Raw genomic sequence first — 15,000 nt, forward strand, 5'->3', positions numbered from 1 at the left:
CTTCTTTTTTTATTAATTATTTGATTGTAAGATTACTTAGATTACATATTAAGTGGCGAATTTTATTCTACAAGAAAAGAGCTCCCATTTTAAAAAGTCAAAATATTATGACAATACAGAGAATTATCTAATTACTTGTATTTTTTTATTATTATTTATCAACGGAAGGAGAGCAAAATTTTATAAAGAAAATTTATTTCTTTTATAATATAATATACAATAATTTGAAAGAAGAATTACTAAAAGGAAGAAATAATTGCAATTATCACAATTTAATTTTTTCTGTGACACATAATTTATAATTATTGTTTGATGTCAACTATATATATTTATCGTTGTTTAATTATACCAATTAAATACTAGTTATTATTATATAAACAGTTAATGAACATTTTTTAAATATTTTTGTGCTCTCTATAATTGTAATTGCATTTATTACTTAAAAATATTAATTTTATTTTTATCCACATTTTAATATTTTACAATACTTAAAATTATTATAATTTGTAATAAAATTTTGTTCATAGTTGGTAGAACTTCAAACATTATTGTTACTAGTATTATAGCAGTAATAACAGTAAAAATAGAATTCCTAACTATAATTATTTTACCATGCAATTATAGGCAAATACTTTTCTTTCGGTGTTCTACTTTTTTGTGTATAAAATCTGTTTTTACATTACACTTTTTCAATAAAATTTTAAAACTGCTATTAAATTTTATTACGATTTTTAAATTAATGAATATTAGTTTCAATAAAGAGGATAATATACAACGATAAATATAGACTTCCTAAGAAAATGCCAAGAAACAGCACTCCATGCTGAACGGAAGTTTCAACAGCGGTAAACGATCGATCGTGTTATTTACGCGCTCTCGCCAGACAATACAATGATCGGTTTGCATTTATTAAAAAATAAAAAAACTCAAGCCGTAAACCCCGACTTCCTAGAGAATAATTATACGAATCTCTTTACTGACGAAGTATTCCTTCTTTACAGCGAACGGGACGTTCAATATCTTCGAAGCGGAAAGCGGAAGGCGTGCAGGAGATGCATTTTACCGATATCCAGGCTTCTTAAAAAAAAAAAAAAAAAAACGGAAACCGACAATTGAAATAGTCTTTGCGTGATCGCGTATCATCTATTGATACACGTTTGTGACAAAAAAAAGAAATCCGCGATGATCCTCGTGACTCCTCGAGCCGGCCAAGTTCTGGAGGAGCGCTGACAAGGCGCGAAAAGCCTGGATCGCAGGACAGGAGGAAAAAAAATGACCGTCGCGATGGAGCACAAGCGGAAGAGCTCGTGGGACTCGAAGGTGAGACACGAATATGTAGCGCACTTTCCCTTCGCAATTCGCCGTGCTTTCTTCATTATCCCGTCACATTATTAATTAGGGAGCCCGCGGCCCTCGTGCGAAAACGTCGCGACGTCGTGCGAGAGGAATCGAGCGGAGACGCGAGGCGTTTATGAATCGTGCGCTAAGGAATGCATTGTCTAACACGGAGAAGATATATGAGTAACGGCGAGCGTTGAACGTTCGGGATACCTTCCAGTTTCTTCGGATCGATCTTTCGACGTCCTAACGGGGCCCCCCGGGTAGATAATTCATGATAAATCCTGAAGCCCGCGCGCGTTTCAAACGTGCGCATTTTCGATGTTCATGCACGTTTAGCCTCGAACAACAAACGCATATCGCACATTACCGTTCGTTCGAGGTTGCACACTTAAACTTGGTTTATTAGAAGAAGTCTTGTGCGAGCGGAGAACGTGAAATGGCGTAATGTTGGCTTTGTTGCCCGACGCAACGTCGTATTTCCGTCTCGTGGCTTTGCAAATAATCATTTCGCGGATAAGGTGCCCGCCTCTTCTATTATCCAGGAATGATGCTGCAGAATGGAACGGTGGAACAATCGCGGGATAAACATAATCGCTCCCATAACTCGCCGCTGACATTTGAGCCGGCGTATCGCCCATGGTGAGAAAGCGCAATTCTGATTAATTTAATCGACTCTCATGGCAAAACACATTACAATATGTATATATATAGAAAACTTTTTTTTTATTTACAAGGCAAAATAAAACAGGATTAATTCTTTGTTCTTCGCGCGCCGGAGCAGGCTCTTCCTGCTGTAAGAAACGGTGCCAAATGAATCAGCCGCACACAATAACTTCGGTGAAAGTCGCGCATCGAGCGTTGATGCTCATTCTCATCCTTCGATTAATTATTCCGATTAATTTTCTCGCAGTACAGATGTAAAGGCCATAGAAAGGCTAGCGGAATTGTCGCGGAAAGGCAAGCAAAGCAACCTTGAACTCGCGTTAGTGTGTTTAACTGATCATTGATACTCCTCAATACAAATGTTCTTCCATAGAACGCAAAGTTCTAAATAATATGGTACAATTTTAAATTTTGTGTTGTTTGAGACATTATTCCGATTTCTAAATATTCGCTGACACTGCCAATTTATTTGCCATTTTATAAAAAATGTATTTTACATAGAAATCCTTATTAAAACATAAATTTTGGTCACGTAATTGTGTTCATTTAAATAAATTCTCGTGATTTTAGCAAAAGTGTTGTAAGTTTTTTTCTTAATTTAACGCATAATAATTATATATGTGACAATTTTATTTTTTGTATGTCATTTTATATATTGACAGTTGAAAGTTATTGAGGAAAATTTCAAAAATGTATTTTGAATAAGAATAAAATATCAAGTTTTTGTAGCGTTGCATATAAACGACCGAATACAAGATGCCTTGAGACAATTTGTGGTTTGCAAGTTGATCCTGAATTATTGAATTATTTTTGCGGTCATGTTTGTTACCGTTGATTGTTGAATTAACATGCTTTTCCACCGACGATAAATTATGTAAAGCTGAGTACAGTCCCGCATTCGAAACTCCGTCGGACAGCTCAGTGCATAAAATGCGTTAACGTGTCGTGAATTGGTCAACAGTCAAGGTTTCCCAAGTTTGTTGAACTTCGTTCTTTATCAACACTTTAATGAATATTCATGTGTAACATAAAGATATCTATAGTAATCAATTTTTTTTCGTAATATTGTTTTGCAAGAGAAACAACTGATGAGTAATCCTTTTCTCAAATGATTTTGCATTTTGTCGTTACTTGATTTGTCTTTCAGAAAAAAAAACTAGGCAACTTATGTGTGTTACGCGCTCATGATAATTAAAGCAATAAATGTTCGATTAATGAAATCTTTCATCAATAGTGAGACCAAGTGCGAAAGTCGCTTACACGCGAGCAATTGTTCATTTTGGCCCATCTTTTTCTCAGCATCGGGAGTCCAATCCGTCTGGTTTTCATCTCCAGACCGATTGACCTTGTTCTCCAATGACCCCCCTTGGCCACTCGGATGCCTACGCACTCGTACAAGTTGACGAGGAACTAGGCTGACTGGAATGGAGAACGATGCGTTAGGTGGGTTGGGTCGCCTGGGTTGGGCTGCCGTCATCTGCTCTATCTCCGATACCGTTACTTCATGGACACCCGATCGCACTTGGTATTCTTAAAAATCGCATGTGACGCTTGTCGCTATCTTGTCGACGTCAAATTCAAATGATCGATGCCAGTCCCTTGTTTAATATTGAGAAGCCTCTCAAATTAATAATTTAATGTCGGTATATTCCTTGTGTTCCATTTAATGATAAACATCCACGCTTATCTTTTACTACTTTGTAAATATTAAAGAATCATATTTAAAACAGTTTCTTAAGTTAACATTTTGTTAATTTTAACTGTGTTTTCTCTTTTTCATAAAATTCTAATTTATTATATAAAGATGAGAGATGTGTTAATTAAGATTTTTTGACACCGGAGCAAATCGAATCGAATCGAAACAAATTAAATTGAATTGAATTATTGAAATGTAACTTTTAATTAAGAACATAATTACTGTTGAATTACGAATAAATTTTAAATATATAGATAATAAATAAAGATTTCTGTGTAAAAAAATTAATATTAATTATATGTATAATACAAATAAAATGTGATTTTATAAGATTATCAATACATGTGATTTATATTTGGAATTCTTAGATTTAAAATTTTCGAATATTTTGGTTTCAAATTATAGTAATTCAAATTCGAGTTAAATCGAATTTTACTTGATTCGATTCGATTCATATTTGAATAATTCACACAACTTTATTATAAACAAAAATATTACAGTTTTATTATAATCACTCTTACGATATAATTATATGGATATGATATAATTAGATGGACTGAGATTCTTAATGTAACTCGAAAACTGTGTCACTGAAAATCATCCTGAAATCGTGTATTCAAGTCACATAACTGAAATTTGAAATGGCACGAAGTAATTTAAAATAACTTTTTGCGTAATATATATATATTTAATAATACATATGCCAATTATCTTGATAATGAAGACGACAGATTGTAGATCGGAGATTAACTCCGCTGTCGTATTTTTTTCTCGGCTGCTTTTTGCTGGCAATGAGCAGCGGTGTCACGTTTCGAGAGCTTACTTGTCCACTACGTGGACAGTATGACTGAGCGGATTGTAATTCAAGACTGACAGAAACTCGTTCCTAGATTCTTGCTCTTTTGGAAAGGTGGTTTGGCGTTTGGTATAACGGTTATAACGGTCAAGAAAGTCACGAGAGAACAGTAGCTCCGATGACGCTCTACAGATTCTTTTACTCCCGGTCATCGACACTGACTCTTTCCGCAGTTGACAATCAGCCGACGTGTTTTCCGACGACAACAAAAAGAGGTTGCGCTCTTCTTGGATTACTCTTACAGTCGTACGATTCTATTTTCTAATTTCAATTTTTATATTTCCAATTTCATAAATTATCTCGTGTACTCATGCGTAGAAATAATTTTTTAATAAAGGTTTAATGAAGATAATGTAACAAAAATTTTGCATTTTCTTCGGAATAAATATGAGACTTGTAAATCGGCATCATTAGGCTCCTGTTTAAAGATAGTTTCCTTATATTTTAATAGCCGATCTGAATATTTTCAATCATTATGTAGAAACGTTTCTTTCTCCAACATTAGTTTTTACATAAATTCGAGGTTTCTCTTTACGCGCGGTTTCACGGGGGGGACGTAAATTCGACGTAGCTTCTCATTTTGGAGGGGAAGCAATTTTTACCTATCGGTAGAGAGCGGCTCGATGGATCGGCAGCGTTTACAACGGTCATTACGCATCGGTCTATTATTATTATAGCGATGTCCGATGTGGTACCAGAGGCGGTACCGCGCGCAAGACCATGTGAACTTTCACGAAAGTTTCTGGCCGTGGAAAGCGCATCTTTTTACTTCATCACTAGTCTAATTTTTCGCGGCCTTGAAGTCACTGACCGCGCCTATTAACGGAAGAGCCGCGCCGGTCAGCCCGAGCGTGTCTTAATCTCTTCCTGCAATCGCTACCGAGGCTACTCTCCGCGTTTATCCGCACTCTGAATTCTACTTTCCAATCTGGTGCGTCTACCAGATCGGATCGGCTCGTCTCAAGCGCGAAACGACCCATTATCGAGATCGGCATGGCACTCACAACCGCGGTCAACCGCGTCGATCTTACCCGGCATTTGCATTCCCTCCCCTTTTCCCTCTTTACCCCGTTTTACGCGGCTCTCCCGGAGATAATGGCTTTGTTTATTTGCGCCGTTACAGATCCGCGAGTAAAGCATTAACGACGCTTGCGTACGTTCACGCGGCAACGACCGTTTTGTAGGAATGCCGCTCGATTCGGAGGAGGAAGTCCGCATTCGCCTCGCGCCGCATTTAGCGCGAAACGTTATTGTCCACAATCATGAGTCTTAATTATTGCATTTAATTATTAATCACACATTATGTATTAATGCGTGATTATAATAATCGGAACTTTCAAAAGCAGAGATTAAAGATATTTTTAATTATTGGAAATAAAGCTGAAATATATTTCTTATTGTCTAAATAAAAATATACGTTCGAAAATATTTTCTTTGATATGCTCTCTTTTTAATGTCACCAGTTTGTTTTCCGTTGTACATTATTTTCTCTTCGCGCGCGAGCAGACGAGCACCTTTCGACCGAAAGGTTTCTTTCTTTGTACAAGAAGACCGTTGTGACCTTTTCGGTTTACCGGAGAATCATCAGAGACTTTTACTTCGTAGCATTCAAACGATCGTCAAACGTTTTGTTATCAATCGTGGAAAGGGAATTGGTTTTACGCTTGTGACATCCGGTTTATTTTTTCACTTTGGAAGCCTCAGCAAGGAATATGTCGAGCACATGAGAAAGAATTCTGCTTTTCAGCGGAAAAGATTGCCGAACTAGGCGCAAGAACAGCGCAAAGACAGTACGCGAACTTTCATTTGACTTTCGTAATGTCTTTCACACTATTGTTCGCCAAAGTTAGTCTTTTTATTGTCGCTATCGTAAATCTTATGTAACGATCAAACGAAACAGTAGTACTCTTAGCTTCAACTGGCGCTAGGCGTTTAATTACGAATAATCTGTATCAAAGTAGCATGGTTATTAGCACATAAAATACACTCGTTTCCCCTTTTTACTTCTAATTGCTTTATTATCTTTTTCTACAAATAATTTATAAATATATAATTACTCTTTCTAACTTTTCTTTTGCTTTTTTTGTGCGAAACGTCCTAATTCAACTCTAACAACTTATTTCAAAGCGTATGACAGCCTATCTATTATGCTTTTCCCTACGAATTGAACGAACGGAGTTGGAATTGAGAAATAACACGTTTTACAGTACTTGCCATTTCCAACGGCATTGTGTTATTACATCAGAGCTCCGATCATGCGGAGCATGCAAAAATCGTGACACAGTCCAAGTACATTGTTCGCGAAACTGATATCCACGTTCGAAAGGCAACTTCTCTCGCGCCCGGTGTTCATCGTGCTACCGCCCGTTTCATAACGGGCATGAGGGGGGCATAACATTTTTGTAAGCCGCTCTTACATAACGACACAGTGCAAGGAACTTTTTCTGCAACCGCAGTTTTGCGGTTTCGTGGGGAAATATTTTACAGATAACGTTATACCGCCGCGAACACTGCGTATGCGTATATATTGTAAATAATTAATTATAATTTTGTGATTGCACATGCAGAATGTATAAATTTATTTTTGTGCTTCTCGTGAATGACTCTTTTTTAGAATTTTTTGCATAATTTTGTTCAAATCAGTGATAGTAAAAGGCTAAAAGCCAAAACTAGATTTCTGTTGTCATAAAATATAAAGGATACTATTACGTAACAAAAATAATAAAATGTTTCAATTCTAATTGGATTATCTTTAGTACTTAATTGTACAAAACGAATCTATTCTGAATTCAACGTCCGTTAAGTTGTTGATCGCAAATATACATATAAATAAAATTATATAACCTGGTATAGATATAAAAGAGTCCGTTATTACAAGTCATGTCAGCAAATTATGCGATTGACAGAGTTTGTAGTCGGAGATAAAAAGAAAGATTTTTTTCCTATCTTCTTTCTCCGAATGCGGAAAAGAGGCTGAATAAGAAGAAAGATACAACTTGAATGATAAAAATAAAGAAAAAATCCACATCGGGTAAAGATGCGCCTGATTAATGCACCTTAAAAAAATAAAAAATGTTGTTTAAACTGGTAAAGCCATATAATGATATATTATTTCAGATTAATTACTTCGCACTGAATGATCTATATTTCAATTTTCCTCAAGTTATCTAACTTATTCACCTCGATAAATAAATAGGCGCAACGAATCTCAAACTTCTGGCACACTTTAATAAACCTATATCTCGCAATTATACGTTTTAATAAGCGGGCGTGTATCTGTATCGGTTTAACTCGCCTTAATTAGATAATGGCTGCTCGGGCGTGAATCGCGCTGCGGAAGCGATTGAAAATAGAATTCGAGATTAGCATCTCGTTCGCCAGCTGCTACGTAATGCGTGTTTGTGTCTAAACATGGTTTCCCATGTGTGTGCACCAGGTCGCGTGAGAAAATCGGTCGACTCTCACGGACGTCGTCGTTCGAGTATCCACTGTTACCTAACGTTCAGATCGTTGCCCTCCCCCACACTCTGTTCGGCGTCCTAACGTAAAGAAAAAAAAAAAAAACCGGCAATTAAGAACATCGCTAGATTTCTTTCAGCAGGTTTACAACAATATTTAGCGCGTGCAACGGGATCGGCTCGCTGCATATCGGCGCGCGGCGCGTGGAAACGCGGCTCCTCATCCTCCGCAATTCCACCGGCGAGCAGAAGGTCCGGAGTTTAGGCGGGTTTTTGGCCTTTAATCCTGTACGACCTTTGCGGCGAAAAGCAACCCGTAATTCGCGCTCTCTCACTTGCCGTCCCATTGCACGGGTGCGATCCTTCGCGCCGGAGCGTGTGCCGGGCGTAGCATTTGAGCGAACGGAGCGGAGGCGTGTAGAGGCACGTCAGCATCGATGTGGGCCGCGCGTTGCAGCGCGGAGATGCATCGTAATAAAAGACGGGAGACGCGATAAAACAAACGGACGATCTTTTATTTAAATAATTTACTCCGGATTGCTTGAATCTCTTGGATGGATGCGACGTGATTCGTCCTGCGACGTTATGCTAAATCTGAAAATAATTCTGTAAGACGTTCAAGTTGGTTTGATAGAATTCCAAAGTATTTTGCAGCATTTAAAAATGTAAGACTAGATCAGAAATCTTTGTTTATTTCTTTGCTTGTGAACCAACGGATTCTAAAATTTCTTTATCTTTTTAAAAACGTACGCTATCAAAATTTACCCAGAAACGTTTTCTAGAAGCTTTGATTTCGAATAACTTTCTGTATAGCTCGCGCAAACTCGCGACAAGTCACGTCGCTTTGTCTCGAGACGTCTCGGAGACGGAAGTGATGCGATCGTTAATGCAGTTCGTTTCGCAATGAGGAATCACGGTAATCCCCGTTCTTTCGGATTGGTAAAAATTTATTAACGGTGCACGAGGGAGCGGAACGTTTCATCAGCGAGGCGAAAGACAACGCCCGCTATTATTTACTGAATAGTTTTTGCAATCCTACTTTCGTAATGCTATTACTAAGGCTTAATTTTATTACAGAAAATATTGTCTTTAAACACATAGGAAGCGCACGAAATGTAGACATTGATTGTACCTTGACGTTGGTACATGTTCACAAGACATTTCCTAAAAGATAACAGTTACGTGATAGATGCGAGAAATCTCTCGATGATTATCATAATTAATACTCCAGCTCTTTTATTTAAGTGTATGTTGACCCTAAACAATCTATAATCTATAATAAAATTTTATTTATGATTTCAATTTTAATTTTTTCCTGACCCCAATACGTAAATGTAATATTTGTAAGCTTCTCTTATCGCGTTAATGTTCAACATTCACGGTGGTTTAAAAGCGTTATCTGTTTATCATAAGCAAAACGTATTCATTTTTTAGAACGCATTAAAATTAACAATGTAAAACACGAGTACGTTTTTGTCCGCAGATTTCGGTGAGCACGGTGAGCACCCGAAGATTCAGCCGTGCCGGAACACCAAGCTCGATCCTGTCGTCCGACAGCGACATCCGTTTCACGAGGAAACTCGGCGGACAGTATCGTTGCGGATGCTGCGTCCTTGCCGCCTTCTTATTCTTCCTCCTCTTCTCGGGGGTCTCCATATACCTCGGCTGTAAGTATGTCGTTGTAGAAACCGCGCGAACAATATGAAAGTCTGCGAGTCGTGGACAAGAGAGCATAATTTTCTATAAAAGGTCTCTTCAGAGAGACTCCATTATGGTTGATCGACTGAACGTCTCAATTTTGCCGGCTCGATCTTTGAAATACAGTTTCTCTCTTTCCGCTTCAGCAATAAATTGATCTTCGTGTTTATAAAATTTGCAACGAATTGTGTAATATGAACAAACGTAAGTTATATGAATAACGTTTCTTTTTCTAATATAAAATTATAACAGACGTTCCTTTGTATAAAATTATTTTAATTTGAAAAGCTATTTCTTGTGTAGCTTCTTCCGATCAATTTTTAATTTGTTCGTACGATTATTAAAGCATTAAATTACAATATAAAGATGTTTCTTGATTAATATAAAATATTAGAAGATTGAAATCAGTTTTCGCGTTTTGAAATGAAAATGCTCTGAGATAGCAATCTTCATGATCTTTCTTCGAGAAAAAGCCAAACGCTTGAGATACATTAGCCTCCCGCTGCTTAATAAAGTTATTGTACTGTAGAGAAGATCGCTGGTCGGCGCACTCGAGAGCGATGCTCTTCTTAGAAAGTAAGCGTTCTGTCGAACAATTTAATTGGCCGCGCATTTAGCGATGATAGATCGCCGCATTATTCGAAACGTGATGCGCATACCATCGCGCCGCTCTGCAACCGATCCCGGCGGCTGCGAATGTTATTTTAAGTACGCGTGTTATTCGCGAAGGGTGGGAAGGAGGGAGGAGGGCATTTTACTGAACCGAGACATTTTCGTCACGCAAGCGCTACGGCCGCTTTCACTCGCCGTTTTCTTGCGTATAACACGCGCCGAGGGCACCGAGACGAGCAAATGCAATTACTCCACGGTTAACCGGCAATCGGCGGCCTGGCGGGCGTGAAATTATCTGTGGCCGCGGGTAACGCATCGCGATCGCGGCTCGCGACGGATGCGTTTCACGGTGCATGAACGTTTCGCGGGCCGCGAAGTGCGTTCGGCGGCTACTCCGAATGAATGGCGTTTCCTCCGTAGGCGCGTGCACTTCACCTTGGTGTATTACGCTCGGCGTACGCGCCGTACGTATAATACGAGCGAAAGATGCGAAGGAGGGAAATAACTATACTTCGGATCAGATTACGTTAGGGGAAAAGACAGAGAGAAAGAAAGGATCCATCTCGCAAAATTTGCATTCTGGAAAATAGATTAGTGTTATTATTTATTATTAATTTCTATAACTTCTAAAATGATGGATATCTATAAACGCTTAAAATCATTAAATTGATATTGTACAATATTATTGACAGCCTAGAGACTGTATTGAGAGTTTCTATAATATATAATATATTGTGCAACTTCTTTCCCCTGAATCTTGACTTGCTCGGTGCTAAGACGTTGATTAATTCTTGTCATAAATATTTTGTCGAATTAGCTCTTTCTGAGAGCAAAGATAAAGTTTACAATACTGATTAGTAATATTAAATCAATAATAATGACAGTATATGTATCTTTTCTTACAGCCACAAGATTATTTTTGCGATTATGTCAGTCACAATTGTAGAGTTATATATTAATAGAAATATTTTTCTCTTTACATATCATTATCACTATTAATATTCCTTATTAGACAGCAATGCTGATGCTTGAGAAGAAACTTTTAATCCGTCAATATTCCATTAATATTAATACATTATACTATCCATACACAATAATTTATTGTGAAATATTCGATGATAATAACGGTATGCTTTTCATTAGAAGATCTATATTAAGAAAAATAAATATTGCAATTAAAATTTCCAAATTTTTTTATTTTATTTATAAAGTTATATATTTATTTCATGTAAAGCTACATAAAATAACAAGCTTACTGAAAGAGTAAGGATAAAATTTTATTAATAAATAGAAATTATGAAGTAAAAATATTATGCGCTGTTTTATTTTCGGGTAAAATCAATCCAACATTAGTTATAAAACGACTCTTAAATATAAAATTATGTTATAATCCTTATTATATAATAAAGATACAATGACCGTTGTAGTACTAACCGTGTTCTTTCGAAAGAAAGAAATCCGTACGATTTCACGGAGTGGAAAACGTACGCTGTGAATGCAAGATTTCTAACGGTAAACGCGTGATCAGCGTAGAAACATCAGTTTAACAAAATTACATATGCATGAACGACATGTTACATTGAAGAATTTGAAAAAAACAAGGCTTTGCATAACGTTACTTTGAATAATGTCGATAATTTCCTGCAACGCATTATTTAGTACCAGGAAAATTATCACGATCAACAGTTCTTATTTTTGCTATTTAAAATAATTACAAAAAGATGCGATTAAAGAAATATATGTATTTAAAAGGCATATCTATGTTATATCACAGAAAATATCTGAGAGTCTGACATTCTTCATATTGATAATTCGTCTCGGCAAAGTCGGCGAGTGGCTAAGGTCAAGGCTACATATCCTCAACGTAACAATGATTTTTTTGTTACGGAACGGTGATTTCAATGCTCTCGGATGGAGTCTTCGAATGGCCACGGCGATTCGCCGCACGAATCCGGAACTTTGGGAAATTTCCTTTATAAAAATGTAATACCAAGCAATATTAAATTGGCCAGAAATTATTACTTATTTTGAGCAATATTAAATTACTAATAACAAGTTTTAAACACTTAAAATAAATATTACTGGTCATTGTAATACCAGTTACATTTTTATAAAAATTGTCTTACTTAGAATACAAATACTCTATTATTATTTTATGGAAAATTATTTAATTACATTTTATTAAACATGGAAAAAGGGTTTAATTATTATACCTATATTTCAGATTAGTTTAACTTTTTTTTATATATAATATTTAAAAATGTTTTTGCAAAGCCCGCTTGAGAAATAATTACACTACAATAATTTACATTAACATTATTAATAATAAGGAATAAGTAATATTAAGAAATGTAGTACGATAAATATTTTAATTTTATTATTTGATAGCAAAGTATCGTGTTTAAACTGGAAAATAAAGGACAACATGACGATACTAATTGTAATCAAAACTTCCGCTTTCAACGGTAACACATTTGTTACGAAAATGATGCCGACTTTTTCGAGAATCTATCGCGACTGTTAGGAAAAAGACCGATCGGGAGTATGCTTGGCGCTTCTTCGAACACTCGGTAACTCGGTCAGACCGTTATGCGTGCGTGCTAAAAGACCTCAATGGGCTTTGGCCGCATCACCTTCTTCCTGCCTTTCATTCTCTACTCCTCGCTTGTAAATACGCGCCCTCCGGCTTTGATCAGTGATGTTTAACGTTATATATCACACGTTCGGCTTTTTGCGCTATGAATTTTCACCCTAATGCGGCTATCGCGCAAATACATCAGAAAAGGCGATGGCTATCGCGAATTCACTCGACAGTGATTTACATTGTACTTAAAACTTAGCTTGTTAGTCGCCGATACAGACGCACATCCATGCGAGCAGCATGGAAATCTGTAATTCGCATCGTCGGTTAATTCGTGTTTACGACCGGGAGGAATAAGAGGTCATGGAAGATGCTGCGCGTATACGTGCCGGTCCATTGAGGCTTTCAGCTGGCAAACGTATAGCGGTCTGACCGAGTTGTAGAGCCGATGTACATGCCCAGTCCGAGACTCGACCTTAAAGGTGGGGATCCGTGTCCTTGAAACATTTTGAACACTGTAATCTACTCTGTGGATTAGCATTAGAATGGCACACAGTTAGTGAGATTGCTGGAAAGAATGGTTTCCCATACCTTACGTATTAGAAAATACAGTTCTGTAGTGAGAAGAAAATGAAATCCACTTTTTTTTTTCGTTTAATGCTTGCTTTCTTTTCTCTCGTAGAAATTTATTCTGTATTTAGTGGTGTGTTTAATATTTATTTTGCATTATTTATAAATATTTTATATTATTTTATGTTATTTTATAGATCACACAAAATTCTCTTTGATCTTCGAAAATTATTTTATTAGTTTAATAAGATATTAAAAAAAAACGTTCGAATGAAAGAAATTGTACATATTGACATTGTTTGTCTTTATATGAAATTATACGTACTTGTACTTGTTCCTAAATTATAAGATTTTGAATGAAAGTATAATTTATTGCAGTATCATCAGATTAATTAAGGAGATAATTAAATTCATTTATTATTTATGCTTATCAAGGTAACTGTCTCGTGCTAAAAATACATGAGAAAGTACTCCTCTAGGTTTACACGCACTTTGTACATGGTAACGCTAGATATCCCATGCTCATTAGTCACATACGAGAAAAATATACCGTAACCCATACGAGTACCTTGAATATATCGCATCTCGGAACTAAACCATACAGCGTACTCTTGTGAAAAGATATAACCATAGGCGTCGCAATTATTCAGCCAAAAGTAATATTATTACCTTTCACAACTTTAGCAGTTTAAGTTAAATATTATTAGCACTTTTGAAAATACTTAAACAGGAGATTTAAAAAGGAGAAAAACAAAATGTATGAAATATTTAACAATTTTTACAAAGAGATTACAAAAAGTAAGCTTTACTAACTAGAATTTTGAAACTTATATAAGGATTTTGTATAAAAGAAAGATGTAAATAAAAGAAAAGGAATTAAATTAATTTAATAATTAATTAAAACACGAATTAAACACAGAAATAATAGTGTTAAACATTAATATCAAATTAAAACTAATATATACTGTTTTTAAAATGATATTATATATATATATATACATATATATTATATAATTTAAGATTATATATATAATCTTATAAGATGTATATATATATATAATATTAAATTTCAGTAAAATATTGTGTTTTTACTTCAATATTTATCTAAAGATACACAATATATATATATATAATTGTTTTGATAATAATAGTATTAAACATTTTTAATTCTTGATTTGAAAATATTATTTTTTATTTGAGATATTTTTTCTCTCAACTCATTAAAATTACTATTGAATAATAAGAATATATTCTTCTCAATAAAACTCCAAGTGTAAGCAATTAAGCTATGCTCCTGTTTGACGCTATATAATCTTATTTTAATATTTAACATTTTAAAAATAAAAATTTTAAAAGAAATGTACTTCTAATATGAAGAAAGTACAAGAACATTAAAAAAGAAAGACGCTGAAATTATTTCGAGGAAAAATGATTTCGCCGCCCATGGCCGTGCCAAAGAGTCAAAGAGGTTTCCCTTGTCGGGCAAGCCGCGTTGAATCGGGGAGAGGGGCAGGCCCCGGTGAAA

General features: G+C 35.8%; 1 protein-coding gene across 1 annotated transcript in view; it reads left to right on the top strand.

The window, feature by feature from the left end:
* Nucleotides 1-6: 6 nt before the first annotated feature.
* Nucleotides 7-15,000, top strand: part of LOC105840774 (atrial natriuretic peptide-converting enzyme) — a 25,359-nt gene continuing 10,365 nt past the window's right edge. Inside the window, exons 1-2 of the mRNA XM_036286414.1 lie at nt 7-1,320; nt 9,498-9,681. Coding sequence (XP_036142307.1) covers nt 1,273-1,320; nt 9,498-9,681 — 232 coding nt within the window. The 5' untranslated portion in view covers nt 7-1,272. The remainder of the gene's footprint in view (nt 1,321-9,497; nt 9,682-15,000) is intronic.

This window comes from Monomorium pharaonis, chromosome 4 (assembly GCF_013373865.1).
Source record: "Monomorium pharaonis isolate MP-MQ-018 chromosome 4, ASM1337386v2, whole genome shotgun sequence".
In the NCBI taxonomy this organism is placed as follows: Eukaryota; Metazoa; Arthropoda; class Insecta; order Hymenoptera; family Formicidae; genus Monomorium; species Monomorium pharaonis.